This window comes from Vipera berus, assembly GCF_964194415.1.
Source record: "Vipera berus genome assembly, chromosome: 3".
NCBI lineage: Eukaryota > Metazoa > Chordata > Lepidosauria > Squamata > Viperidae > Vipera > Vipera berus.
Window position 1 is genome coordinate 82,600,732 of NC_138204.1, and position 14,168 is coordinate 82,614,899.

General features: G+C 41.0%; 1 protein-coding gene across 2 annotated transcripts in view; it reads right to left on the minus strand.

The window, feature by feature from the left end:
• The window catches only part of GTF2B (general transcription factor IIB), a 37,586-nt gene that overhangs the window by 7,062 nt on the left and 16,356 nt on the right, over positions 1 to 14,168 (minus strand). For both annotated transcript variants that reach the window (XR_014025789.1, XM_081322489.1), the window contains exon 3: positions 10,300 to 10,433. Coding sequence is in view for 1 of the 2 variants with exons in the window: in XM_081322489.1 (XP_081178615.1) it covers positions 10,300 to 10,433 (134 nt within the window). In the remaining variant the exon portion in view is untranslated. The remainder of the gene's footprint in view (positions 1 to 10,299; positions 10,434 to 14,168) is intronic.

A 14,168-nucleotide genomic window follows, 5' to 3' on the forward strand; every position in this document is an offset into this window, starting at 1 on the left:
AGGAAGACGTTTATTCAGGGCAACCAAAATACTGAATTGCTGAATTTAGCCACACAGGTTAGGTTCCACTTTAGAGGAAGAAGAGTCAAGGCAATCTGGAAAAGTAAATATTTAAAGACTACTCTCTAGTCTAGCCACTAGGTTAAGGGGACTTAGTTCATTTTATGCTCACTACACCATTAAAAACCACTCCCTGGTTTTGCTGAAATAAATGTGAACACTTCTGTTTCTTTTCCTTACAAACCCATGGAATCTGTATGAATTCCATGGAAGGAGGGGAGCCTTGGGGAGGGGACGCGGGGCTGCAACTTGACACCAAATACCCAACAGACCTATCTTGGGACACTAAATTGCAGAAATTAACATTGAAATGTCCAGTCCCTATCACTGTAGCCATCTTTAAGCTTTCTTGCAAATATTGTCCAGTAAGCCATTCATCCATTCTATTAATGAGTTGACTTTGAGGAAAGCATTTCTTAATCATTTCCCAAAACAATGATATGGCAATATTCTAATTACACAGTTAACTAGTACAGCTTTAAAGGTTGGGCCTTACTTTCTTAATAACCAGGAAGAAGTAACTGGGAGCTTGTCCTCCACTGATATAATATATCAAGGCTAGCACACAATATTTTGTTCACTATGTCATTTAGATGTGGATTCTAGCCAAAAAAAACCCTGTCTCTCAGTAGAAGATCACTCTATTTGTACACAAGGCATACAATGTGCTGTGCACGCCTGTGCAAAACATGCAGCTCCCCTGTAAGTAGGGATAATATACCGTATATACTTGAGTATAAGCCGACTCGAATATAAGCCGAGACCCCTAATTTTACCCCCAAAAAATGGAAAAAGTTAGTGACTCGAGTATAAGCCGAGGCTGGGAAATGCAGCAGCTCACCTTATGCTCCTCTCCAGAGATCTTCCCTCAGCAGCGGCCGGCAAAGTAGCTCGCACGCGAAACAAGCCCGGCAGAGGAGCCGGAGCGGCGAGCAGAGGCGCCCGGCCCAGATCCTGCAAGGCCCGGCCGAGACGCGCCCCCAGCAGCGGAGCTGCTCCGGCTCCTCTGCCGGGCTTGTTTTGCATGTGAGCTACTTTGCCTGACGCTGCTGGGGTCGCGTCTCGGCCGGGGCCTTGCAGGATCCGGCCCGGGTGCCTCTGCTCGCCCTCAGCAGCACCTGGCCCGGAATCACATGCGAAACAAGCCCGGCAGAGGAGCCGGAGCGGCGAGCAGAGGCGCCCGGCCCAGATCCTGCAAGGCCCGGCCGAGACGCGCCCCCAGCAGCGGAGCTGCTCCGGCTCCTCTGCCGGGCTTGTTTTGCATGTGAGCTACTTTGCCTGACGCTGCTGGGGTCGCGTCTCGGCCGGGGCCTTGCAGGATCCGGCCCGGGTGCCTCTGCTCGCCCTCAGCAGCACCTGGCCCGGAATCACATGCGAAACAAGCCCGGCAGAGGAGCCGGAGCGGCGAGCAAAGACGCCCGCCCGGATCCTGCAAGGCCCCGGCCGAGACGCGCCCCCAGCAACGGAGCCGCTCCGGCTCCTCTGCCGGGCTTGTTTTGCATGTGAGCTACTTTGCCTGACGCTGAGAAGACCCGCTTGGGCACTGAGGTTGGTGTCAGTCTCCGCAGGGCCTTCTCGTTTCCAGGAACGTCAAGCGCGCTTGGCTCCCCACCCCTACGGCAGGGCAGGGCAGGGCAGGGCAGGGCAGAGACTTGCTCGCCCTTCTGACGGCCCTGAAGAGAAACGAAGGGCTTGCAAACTCCACGCGAGAAGCTGGGCGAAGTGCGCGGCTGGGCGAGTGTGTGCCTGCGCGCGTATTTACGAAAGAAACGCTCCGAGAGTTCTTCTTTCTCAATTATGAACACCCGGGGTCCCTCTGCGACTTACGGGTCCTCTCCGGCTGCGGTGGCCTGGGGGAGGGCAGCGCGGGGCTCTAGGAGGTACTCAAGATAGTTGGGGGGGATCCAACCTGCCGCGGGGGGTGGGAGTGGGACTTTAGTCACGGACGGCGAGAGGAACCTTCGGAAGGGGAAGCGGGAACGAAGAGAAGATGAGGGTGGAGCGATCGGGGAGCCGGTAACTCAAGTTCCCCAAGTGGCTTTCAGCACTGGAGAAAATGCAAAATCGCTCGAGACCAAACTCGAAGGAATCAGCTGCCGGTGGGAGCGAGGCGATCCGTGCGGTCCTGTGACAGCCAGTCGGGCAAGCAACGCGAAGAGCGGCAGGGCTTTATTTTTGCACCGTGGAGCTCCCCCTCCCCCTCCTCCCAAACTCCCCCTCTCTCCCCCTTCCCCCCCTTCCCAGAGCTGAATACAGGGTATTAACCGGCGGCGGCTTGCAGAACGGCGGATCGAGCCTCTGCCCCCAGCGGAGGCTGGATCCGCGCTCCGCAAGCCTCTGCCCCCGGCGGAGGCTGGATCCGCGCTCCGCAAGCCTCTGCCCCCGGCGGAGGCTGGATCCGCGCTCCGCAAGCCTCTGCCGCCGGCGGAGGCTGGATCCGCGCTCCGCAAGCCTCTGCCCCCGGCGGAGGCTGGATCCGCGCTCCGCAAGCCTCTGCCCCCGGCGGAGGCTGGATCCACGCTCCGCAAGCCTCTGCCCCCGGCGGAGGCTGGATCCGCGCTCCGCAAGCCTTTGCCCCCGGCAGAGGCTGGATCCGCGCTCCGCAAGCCTCTGCCGCCGGCTGGATCCGCGCTCCGCAAGCCTCTGCCCCCGGCGGAGGCTGGATCCGCGCTCCGCAAGCCTCTGCCCCCGGCGGAGGCTGGATCCGCGCTCCGCAAGCCTCTGCCCCCGGCGGAGGCTGGATCCGCGCTCCGCAAGCCTCTGCCCCCGGCCCCGAGCGATAGGAAGGGGATCTCTGCCCTAGAGCGGGAGGGGGGAGGGAAAGGGGGGGGAGGAAAGGCCCGATCGCTTTGTGTTACCTGCCGTGAAACCAGTCCTTGCAGGCGTCGCACTCGATCATGAAGCGGGTTACATCGTAGGGCAGCCAGGCAGCGGAAAGAAGCAGGCAGGCAGGGCGCGGAGGTCCGGAGACCTGCCGACGTTTGGGGAGGTTTGGGGAGATGCGCGCGCACCTCCCCAAACCTCCCCAAACTTCGGCAGGTCTCCGGCTTGGGAGAGGTGCGCGCGATCCCGGAAGCACCGAAGCCTCGGCCGCGCGCAAGTCCTCGGTAAGTTTTTTTTTGTTCACTGGAGTATAAGCCGAAGTGGATTTTTTCAGCCCAAAAAGTGGGCTGAAAAATTCGGCTTATACTCAAGTATATACGGTAATAGTAGCTGAAAAAAACCCTACAAATAAGACTTGTAGCCATCATTTCAAAAGACTCTGACATAAATGTCAATAGTATCAACAAAAGAATGTGTCAGACTGGAAGGGTTACTGGCACTTGAAAATGTATCAAGCTTTATAACTCAGAATACACAAAAAAGATCAAAACTTCAAACAGGTTAAATGTTAAAATAGCTGCTATGTATACTTTCAGTGAAGATAAGCTAAACCACACTTCCTCTAAATTTGAAACAAACAATCCAACATCACAGACTTCTCAAATAATCAATGAGATGCCTAAACGTTTTGGTGTTAAGAGTTTATGCAAGAGGATTTCTTGAAAGACAGCAGAATCTCATCTAGTTGAGACTTGAAGAGCCATGGCCAAAATCTCCACATCATGACACAGAGCAGATTAAAGTTCAATTGATACACTTATCACTGATAGAGGGGATAACCAATTTAAGTATTTGGGGAGATCAAGATATTCACAGTGGCCCAGATGTAAACATGAAGTCAACCATGGTTGTGGAGGCCACCAAGGGATAATAAGAATGTAGTTGGTTAAATTCTTGCAGATATTTTGTTATCGGGGAGGACGATGGGGGAAAAAAAGTTTTAAGGAATTATTGTCCAGGAGAAGAAAAAACATTAGAAGTAATTTTCAATTGCCACACAATGCAGAGAGAACATTCAGTAGATTTATTATTAGGTTTTTATCCCTTTTATTTATTTCAACTCAAGACAGCATGTGGGGTTCTTAGTGCTCTCTGAACTTTTTTTTTTCTTCAGACATTTCATACCAAACTAGGTAACATCATCAGTGCTAGAAGGGAGCACTGATGATGTTGCCTAGTTGGGTAATGAAATATCTGCAATAAAACAACCAAACTCAGGCAGCACCAAGCATGTGCGGGGGAACCTTTACCTTTTACCTTAGTGATAGTAAATCTATATCATGTATGTGCATATTCTAGTGCTTCTGTAAATGTTTTTATTTTAGTTAAGCAGGTAGTTTGAATTGTATTTGAACAGTGTTCTGGGTTTCTAATAAGGGGTGTGGGTTAAATAAAAGGTTTGAGTTTTAGTTTATTCCTCATCAGCACAATGAACCCTACTGAATGATGCAAGTCAACGTGTCCTGAACCGAAGAACAATGTCTTTAGTTTCAGTAATATTGAGAAAAAGAACAGTCTTTAGAATGTTATCATGTCAAGACCAAGAAAAAGTCTTGGATTACTTCAACAATACCCAGTAACGGGGGGCTTGAAAATCCATCAACCGGGATTCTGGTGGCAATGGTACCCGAGATAACTGATCGATCAAGGAGCCCCGTTTTATGAAGATGAAGACTGACCTTTAGGGCAGGGAGGAAGAGATGAGGATTATTATATTTAACATTTTTTCCTTCTTTATCTTTTCGACTTGTTCAGGACTAGACAGGGCTGCTTTTTTCTGGAACACTTGTCTATTAATCCCCCTGGCACTGGTGACAACATGGTGTAATCTAGGAGATTTTCAAGAGGAGATACTGATTTTGAGCAGTCTTAAAAGGGAACAATGAGAGTCCCAGTAGTGCTCTAAGGTGACAGAGTAAACAAGATGCAGTAAAGCTGCTAGAGTCTCTGGGACAACTAGCTTCAAGGCTTCAACTGACACAGAACGTCTTCAGTTATCATGCTGAATGACTGCAGTGGGCATTTTACTTTATTAAAATATAAACTAAAGATCAAATACACACAAGTTAAAAAATACGTTCAATAACGTTCAATAAAAGCCTATTCATACCTGCACTAAATACACTGAGGAAAAGAGGCCCCCAAACTCATAATTGGCATAGAAATGCTACAAGTTTAAGTTACAATTCCAGAGAGTTTCAGTTCCAAGTTGCTAGTTAGTGCACAACTGACATAGGAGAGAGAGTGCTCTGAACAGTTTTTAATTAGAGGGGAAAGTAATTCTGCCTTTCAAAAATGGTAGATAGGACATTTCAGAAATATGGGACCTAATGCTTCCATGTCAACATCTGAGTAAAAATCTGTGCATAAAAGGAATTCTAAGAACCAATTAATATGCAAATAATATGACTATCAAGGGACACTGAAGACGCCCATCAAAAATTTCTTAAGTTCTGTTGGCACAAAAAAGACCATTTAACATTGTCAAATGCCTTTTGGGCGTCTAAGAAAAGTAATGCCATCTGTTGTTCGCTATGTAATTCATAGTACTCCAATGTATCTAATATTATTCTAATATTGTGCTAGTGTCTCTTAGCGAGAAAACCATTTTGATCTGCGTGTATGAAATCATTCAGAAATCGTTTCAATCGTTCCGCTACAATTGATGTAAATATCTTGTAGTCCGAGTTAAGAAGTGATATGGGTCTGTAATTTTGGATTAATGTATGGTCTGTGTTATCCTTCGGGATAAGGGTTATGTTTGCCTCTAGCCAAGATTTAGGCGTCCTTGCGCCTTCTAATACTGCGTTAAATACCTCCACTAGGGGTTGAGCTAGGGTATTTTGTAATTCTTTATAAATTTCTGATGGAAGACCGTCGGGTCCCGATGCTTTATTATTCTTTTGTGCATTAATAGCTTTTATCACCTCAGATAGTCGAATTTCCTCGTTTAACATATTTCTGGTATCTTCTGTGACCTTAGGTAGTTTGGCTCTTTGAAAATATTCCTCCATTTTCTCCACACTTGCCTGACTATCTTCTTTGTATAAACGTTCATAAAATTCCTGGGCTATAATTTTTTTTTTTTCCTCCTGGTGGAATATTCTCCCTTCCTCATCTCGTAGTTCGTGAATCCAGTTTTTCCCCTTTTGTTTTCCCAATTTATATGCGAGCCACCGGCCCGGTTTATTTGCATTTTCAAAAAAATTTTGTTTCGTGTTTCTCAATTGTTGTGCTAATTTCTCTTTGTCTAGAATGTTAAGTTTGTGTTTAATCAGATCCATAGATTGCTTGATATTCTCTTTTTGTGGATCTTGTTGGAGTGTAACTTCTAAGCTCTTATATTCCTCTTCTAATCTTTCCCGTTGTTGTCTTTTCCCCTTATTTTTATATACCATATATGCCCTCGCTACCCCTCTCATCATTGCCTTAGCTGTATCCCAATTGTTTTGTACTGAGGTGTCTATAGCTTTATTTTCCTTAAAGAAAAAACTTAGTTCTCTCTCCATCTTAGATTTGAATTCGTCTTCTTTTAAAATTGCTCTTTGAAGCGTCCATCTGGGTATTTTTTTGGAACCTTTCCAGATAAGTTTAATAGGATTGTGATCTGCCCAGGTACCTGTCGCTATATGTACCTCGTCTATTTCTGAACTAATTTCTTTCGTCATCCATACCATGTCTATTCTAGACCATGAGTTATGTCGGTTGGAGTAATATGTATATTGTCTAGCCTTACGATTTCTTTCCCTCCAGACATCTTGGATATTTAGTTCCTCAGCCAAGTTAAGAAAGGATCTCGGTAGAGTTCTTCTCTTCTTTTTCCTAAGCGCCTTTCCCATATAATCCAAATTTATATCTAGGATAGCATTAAAATCTCCTATTAAACAAATCTCCTCATAATCAATGCTACATATCTTATTGTGAAGTGTTTTGAAAAATTGTTCTTGGTTATGGTTTGGGGCATATATCTCTACCATCATGACCTTCCTGTGATTTATTATAACCTCGACTATCAGTATTCTACCCTCTTTATCGTTATAAATTTGTTTTGCAGTCAATTTTGGGTTTACATATAGTGCCACTCCTCTCTTTTTCTTGTGTCGGTCTAAGGAAACGAATAGGTTCCCTATTCTTGGTTGTACTAACAAATATTTTTGTTGTTCCTTTATATGGACTTCTTGTATTGCCACGATATCCAATTGTTGGTGAATAAGCCTATTAAAAAATTTCCGCCTTTTCACTGGCGAATTCAATCCATTAATATTCACAGACATAATACTACACTCACCTCCCTTCATCTTACTTATTTCTGGTTTTTGTGGATCTCGTGATTCGGGGCTCTCTCTCTCTCTTCCTTGTCTCTAGTTCCATGTTTCTCTGTTAACTCACTTAGCTTTATGAATATGGGTGAAAAATTTATAAATATAATTAGGGCAATTTATGACAATCAGGAAGCAAAAATAATTATTAATGGGGAAGCATCTAGCAAGTTTCAAATTCAAAAGGGAACACGGCAAGGCTGCCCCTTATCACCATTGCTGTTTATATTGACTCTTGAAGTATTAACGAGAACTATAAGAAACGACCCAAAGATAAAAGGATTAACCATTAAAAAGGAAACCTTTAAATTGCAAGCTTTCGCGGACGATTTGGTTTTTATTATGGAGGATCCATGTCAGACGGGACCAAAGCTATTGGAAGAATTATCTAAATATGGTGAGGTTGCCGGACTGCGAATAAATAGAAATAAGACCAAGATGATTGTTAAAAATATGACCAATAAACAAAAAGGTAATTTGGCCGGAATCATGGATATAGAAATAGTCAAGAAAATAAAATATCTAGGGATTAACATTACGGCTAGATGCACTTCACTCAAAAAGGATAATTATGATAATGTAGTGAACCAAATAAAAGGTGATCTGGAAAGATGGGGAAACCTAAAACTCTCATTATTGGGAAGAATCGCTGTCATTAAGATGAATATTCTGCCTAAAATCCTGTTTCTGTTTCAGAATATCCCAATTCAACTCGACTCTAAATTTTTTCGAAATTTGGATAAATTATCACTAAATTTTATTTGGCAGGGGAAAAAACCAAGAATTAAATTGAAATATTTACAAGACACGAAGGAAAATGGGGGTTTTGGATTGCCAGACTGGGAATTATATTACCACGCCGCGGCCCTGAGCTGGATTAGAGAATGGGTAATCTTGAGAAATAGAAGACTATTAACTTTAGAGGGTCACGATTTGCAATATGGCTGGCATGCTTTCCTATGGACGGAGAAACAAGGTCTTTTCTCGCATTTTCAAAGACACCGGATCAGGCAAGCGCTACTCAATACTTGGAAAAAAATTAGATCTCACAATTACACCAAAATACCGGTCTGGCTATCCACCCTTGAAGCGATAGTTTACCCAAATCTGTTTGACTTGGGTAACATAATCTCATACAAGGATATTCTGAATGAGGAGGGGGAATTGAAACTTAGGAATGAACTAGAATTACAAGGTATAAAACTCGATTGGTGGGCCTACTTACAAATCCAATCGAGATTTAGGAAGGATAAAAATGAATGGGGGATATATACCTCTGAAACAGCATTGGACAAAATATTATTGGGACCGGACTCTAAACAAATAAGGAATTTTTATAAATTACTTTTGGGATATAAGCTGTTTGAAGAGCAAGTGAAAGACCCCATGTTGACCTGGGCTAACAATTTAGGACATAACATCGACCTAGATACTTGGCAAACAATTTGGGATAGGAATAAAAGGATAACACTGGCCTCATCGTATAAAGAAAATTTATTTAAAATGTTTTACCGATGGCATCTTCCCCCAGCCCGCTTAGCAAAAATGTACACAACAGCATCTCCCAAATGTTGGAAGTGTTCTGAAGAGATAGGCACATACTTCCACACGTGGTGGTCTTGCAGTAAAACACAAAAATTCTGGAGAATGATTTGGATTTGGCTGAAAGAAATATTGAAACAAGATCTGGAGTTTAGTCCAGAACTTTTCTTGTTGGGAATCACGAAAGAGAAATATCCTAAAGATGTGCTATACTTAACAATCCATATTATCACAGCAGCTAGAATATCATTTGCGCAAAAATGGAAAAAGAATGAGATCCCAGGACAAAAAGAGGTTATTAGGAAAATTTGGGATTGCGCTGAAATGGACAAATTAACTTTGGAATTAAAGAATAAAGATCAATCAGACTATTATAGAATTTGGAACAAATTGTATCTTTGGATGGATAAAAAGAAAGGTCTTTATTAGGTTTTTTACAGACTAGCTCACTGTTTTAAATATTGTGGTATTTCACCGATTTGTAATCTAAGTGTATTTAAGTGTATTTTTGATGTACATATATACATGTATATATATATATTTAAACATCGTAGACAAAAAGGTTTGTCAGCTCGCTGGTACTGTGTCCAATGTTTTTAAATAATAAATTTAATAAAAAAATTTAAAAAAAAAATTCTTAAGTTCTGGAAGGTTCTCAGTGTTTTCCACAGGTGCAGAAAATGTGTATGAGGATCACAGCAATCGCAAAAAGAATCTGAATTTGTAGTCTGGCTGCATCCCTATGTACAGTTTAACGAGTTCCTTTTGAAGATCTTTAGCCCAACAGTCCTCATACACATTGATTTACCAGGCAAAAACATATCTACTTTATCAAGTACATATGCAGATACATTCAGTACTTCAAAAATATTACTTAATCTTAACACTCCTTAAAAGCAAAGCATTCCAGTCACTTATAATTCCTCAAATTGTTTTTGGAAAGGTGAGAACTTAGTTTATAATTCATCTACTGATTTACAATTGTTCTTCCTCTTATGGAAACTAATCCTGGAAATTCTTGCAGTGAAAAATGTTGTAGATATGTAAGTTATGTAAAGATGTTACTTTTGTCTTTACTTTGCAAACAAGATTAAAAAAGTAATACTTTGAAATTTCCACAGTGAAAACGCATTTCTTGATATATGAAAGCATCTTAGTTTATTAGCACAGAAGAGTATCAAATCTGTACAAATTAGACCTGGATACAACAAAGATGAAGAAGCTTACGAAAGCTAAATTTCTGATATAAATTTCCCAAAGGATTCTAAGTAACAGAAACAAATGCACATTTTCTCTGCTTCCTACACTCTTCATGCTGGGAGAAAAACTACCCTATATTATTTGAGAAGTAAATATACCAAGAAATTGTCAAAACAAAAGCACTTCCAGTCTTAGGACTAAGAAATTCATGTTTAGCAGTTATTTTTTGTTAATGAAATATAATTTTAAACACTGAAACATTCACACATTGTACGGTTAAAAATGTATATATTACCTTGCCAATCATTGTAGTCAAATCTCCATCACTAAGGAGAGGATTCTGGGTATCTCCAACTCGAGACGGGTCTTTAGTTGCTTTGTCATTGCTGAATGTTCGCCATTCTGACCCCACATCTATTACTCTGTCACCTGAATATGCAAAAAAAACCAACAACACTATTATAGTTTATTCCTTTTGGAAAGTTGTTTACAAACATCATACTTCTTTCCTCACTGTCATTTGTATCCCCTGAAAGAAATTAAAACAATAGCAAATTAGAAAAAATGCGAGAGGCTTCCGATAAAAAGTTCCCGTGGAAAGGTCTATATAACAGTAACATTAGAATACTTCATAGTGACAGGCCCTATAGTCAAATATATTTCAAAAATATTCATAGTGATGGCATTGTACCCTTAGAACTATCAAACTTTACCAGCTCAAGCATAGGCAGCCAGCGAGCAGCATATGCATTACAATCTTAAAAATATCTGAACGCACAGATCATTAGTAGTAAGTCTCATGTGAGTTATTGTAACTTCATAAACATGACATTCATAGACGAGTCTTGTTTTCAAGCATAATATGAAACAAGATATTCAGCAACATATAATCAGTACTAATTTACTTATTGTTACCAAGAGCAAACCAGAAAAATACCATAACAATGTTATAATTCATTTGCCTGAGGTATGAAAAACGTAGTTTATGTAGTTCTAGCACATCATAATTGGCATATGAATTTTGTGCTCTGAACTAATACGTGGAAATTGGGGGGGGATTTAAATCAGTACCTTTGCTACATTATTTTCAAAAAATTCTTTTTTTTTCATTATTGTTTCTGTGGCAACCAAAATTCAACCAAAACCTCTGCTGTTTAAAAATAAACAGTTTCCAATTTATCCCATCAAAATGGAACTTTGTTTTAATCTATCAGTCAAATAAGAATACTCTTTTCTCTTACGGAAGGTTTAACAGGAATTTAAGAACAATTACACCTGCATCATCAATCTTCCATCTTGTATTAAAACATTGCTGCAAAACGTAATCTTTTTTTCTTCTTCCTGCCAAGTGCATCAAGACATTCTTTGGAACATTTCTTATTCTCACAAATCTTGTATTTATTCTAATTAACTTTATCACTTTCTGCTTCTGTATCTTCCTCATTCCAATTTTTAAAAAAAATTACTGAAGCTTTCATAATCTTTTCTCTAATATCTTTTACCGGAATCCTGTGGAATTGTTCGATATCTCAATTTTTTCTCTCTCTCAGTGTTAGTAGTACCAAATTATCTATAGTTCTCTTTCCAGCTCTTTCCTCGACTTTCAACTGGCACTTGCAGATATGACCATCACAGCCTCCCCCTAGTCCCATGATCAAAATTTAGATGCTTGGCAACCAGCATATTTTTACAACAGTGGCAACATCCCAGGGGCATTTGACTGCCATTTAGAATCTTCCCAGCTGGCCTCCAATAAGCGAAGTCAATACAGGAAGACGGATTTGCAGTGATTCACTAAGATCCGTGGCTAGAAAGTCAGAAAATTGGGCTGCTTTCAAATGCTTTGGTTAGCAAGAGAAATTCTGATCCCAATTGTGGTCATCAGTCTTACACTCCAGAATTTCCACCTTGTCGTTAATTTGTTTTACAAATTCGGATAACTGTCTCCAGAGCTCTCCATGAGCTCTCCTTCTTAACTTCTCTGTCTGGCCTTTCATCTTTACAAGTCTTTGATCCCACTCTTGTTTCCAAAGCTTGAAATTTCATGTTAACTGATTTGGTCAATTGAGTATCAAGTGATTTAGGGAACAAGCTGCCCAATTCCTCAACCATTTTCTTAAGTAAATCTGATATAATTCCTCTCTGCTGATAGCTTTAGTAATCTCCTCTTTCACCGCCACCACCCCACCCCCCACGCGCTGTTTTTGCTGTTCTTCTGATGGTTGCCATTATATTATAATCCAAAAGTGAAAATATCTCAGTTGCAAGGGAAAGAATAAAAGGCAAGCTTTCTCTTCATTTCATTTTGTCTTCCTGTGCCCTTAATACTTTTATCTCAGGTGGTATCCTGTAATTAGAGTCAACCTTGCAGTCTGGTTAATGTTACCATTATCTTTTGGTTTGTAAAATCCAACTATTGTCTACACTCTTTAATACTAAACAAAAAAAATTCAAGGGTCCAGTTTGTTTATTTTAAATCTAATTTCAAGAAAACCAATCTTTCAAAATAACTATCCCTTTATCCATTTTAAATTATCTTACATTTAACTCCTCGTTGAACTTTTTGGCAAAAGTTTGCAAATCTTTAAATCCCTCCTTTATTTCCCTTTTTTAATCCAGAATGTTGAATCATCAAGTGGAATTCTCTTATCCTGACACTCAGAAAAATCTCTCTGTGGGTATAAATTACATCCGAGAATGTTAAAATGATGCTGGTGTGAACTTTGTGTCCATACACGCTGCATTACAGCTGTGAACTTGACTGAAATCCTTCAACTCTCAGCCACTCAATTCACCACCTCAGTTACTGCAAAAACCTCAGTTCCTGCAATCTACTCATGAGAAGCAGCTGCCTGGAGTGGGCTTCATGGTAAACACTTATGGTGGATCAGGGGCAGCAATTCACTGGAGATCAGTGGACAGAGAGTGAATTCTAATGGTGCAGCCTTTCTGAGTAAAGGAGAGATCATAAATATGTTTCTTTAGCTTAGAATTTCTAATCCAATTTTGGCTGCCTGCTTCATGCTGTTTGTCCCAAAAGAAAATTCAATAACTGATGGCTATGCATATATTAACTGACAAATTTTCATTGTGTATGAGGTCTACATTAGTTTAGCATCCGAAGATCTTTGAGAGAAGTTTCTGACAAAATGTATCATCAATGCTAATATTCCATTCATTAACTACATTTCTTTGTTTTAAAAAGCAATCTGTATTATGACTTGAAATTATATTAGAAATCCTGTAATTGTGCTCATCCTAAAAGCATTTAAAATGAACAAACTATAAAAGGGAGTTTATATATTAAAGTGGAGAATAATTTCACTGTTTCAAATTTTCCCATTATATGTAAAAAATATTTTATACAAAATGCGAAGGCTGATTTGTTGCTAATGAAGGCTATTCAGCTGCTGGCTTGTTATCAAGCCTGTAGAAAAAAGGAAACAATCTGTAATTAGAAAAAAATATCCAGATATAGTCATGATTTCATAAACTATAAATGCGCCAAAATTACTGACATTACTAAGTGGAACTATTTTCCAAATCATGACTCAGAAAAGACTTCCTCTAAAAAGACAACAGGTTCGAAAAAGACTTAGAAATAATTGAACTCAGTGCTTTGTCCCAAGCTCTGTGTTGCAGAAGACACCTACTAAGGCTATACACATAGAAAACAGGGAACAAGAACATCAAGAATTTTGCCCGACATTTATATCATGAATACAAAGTAGTGATTCCACATAGGATCTTGTCAGCCATACCAATCAGATTAATATACAGCTATATTTAAAATCAAATTTGAAAAATGTGTTGTGTTGCTAACACCATGACTGAGATATGCCTAATTTTAGAGTAGTAGTAACATCTAGTATGATTCTGTTGGGTCCGCAACCCCCAGTCCATAGATCAGTACCGGGCCGCAGCATGCCAGCAACTGGTCCACACAAACAAGCAAAGCCCCATCTGCGAGATGCAGGCAGCACACAAAACCATGCACCCTCCGGTCTGTGGAAAAACCTCTCTCCACAGAACCGGTCCCTGATGCCCAAAAGGTTGGGGACCTCTGCTCTAGCTGAATCACTCGAACAAAATGACAAAATAACTTCTACAAAGTTTTATTGTACAGAATTATAATGATTAAGAATGACTTCTAGAAACAGAGGA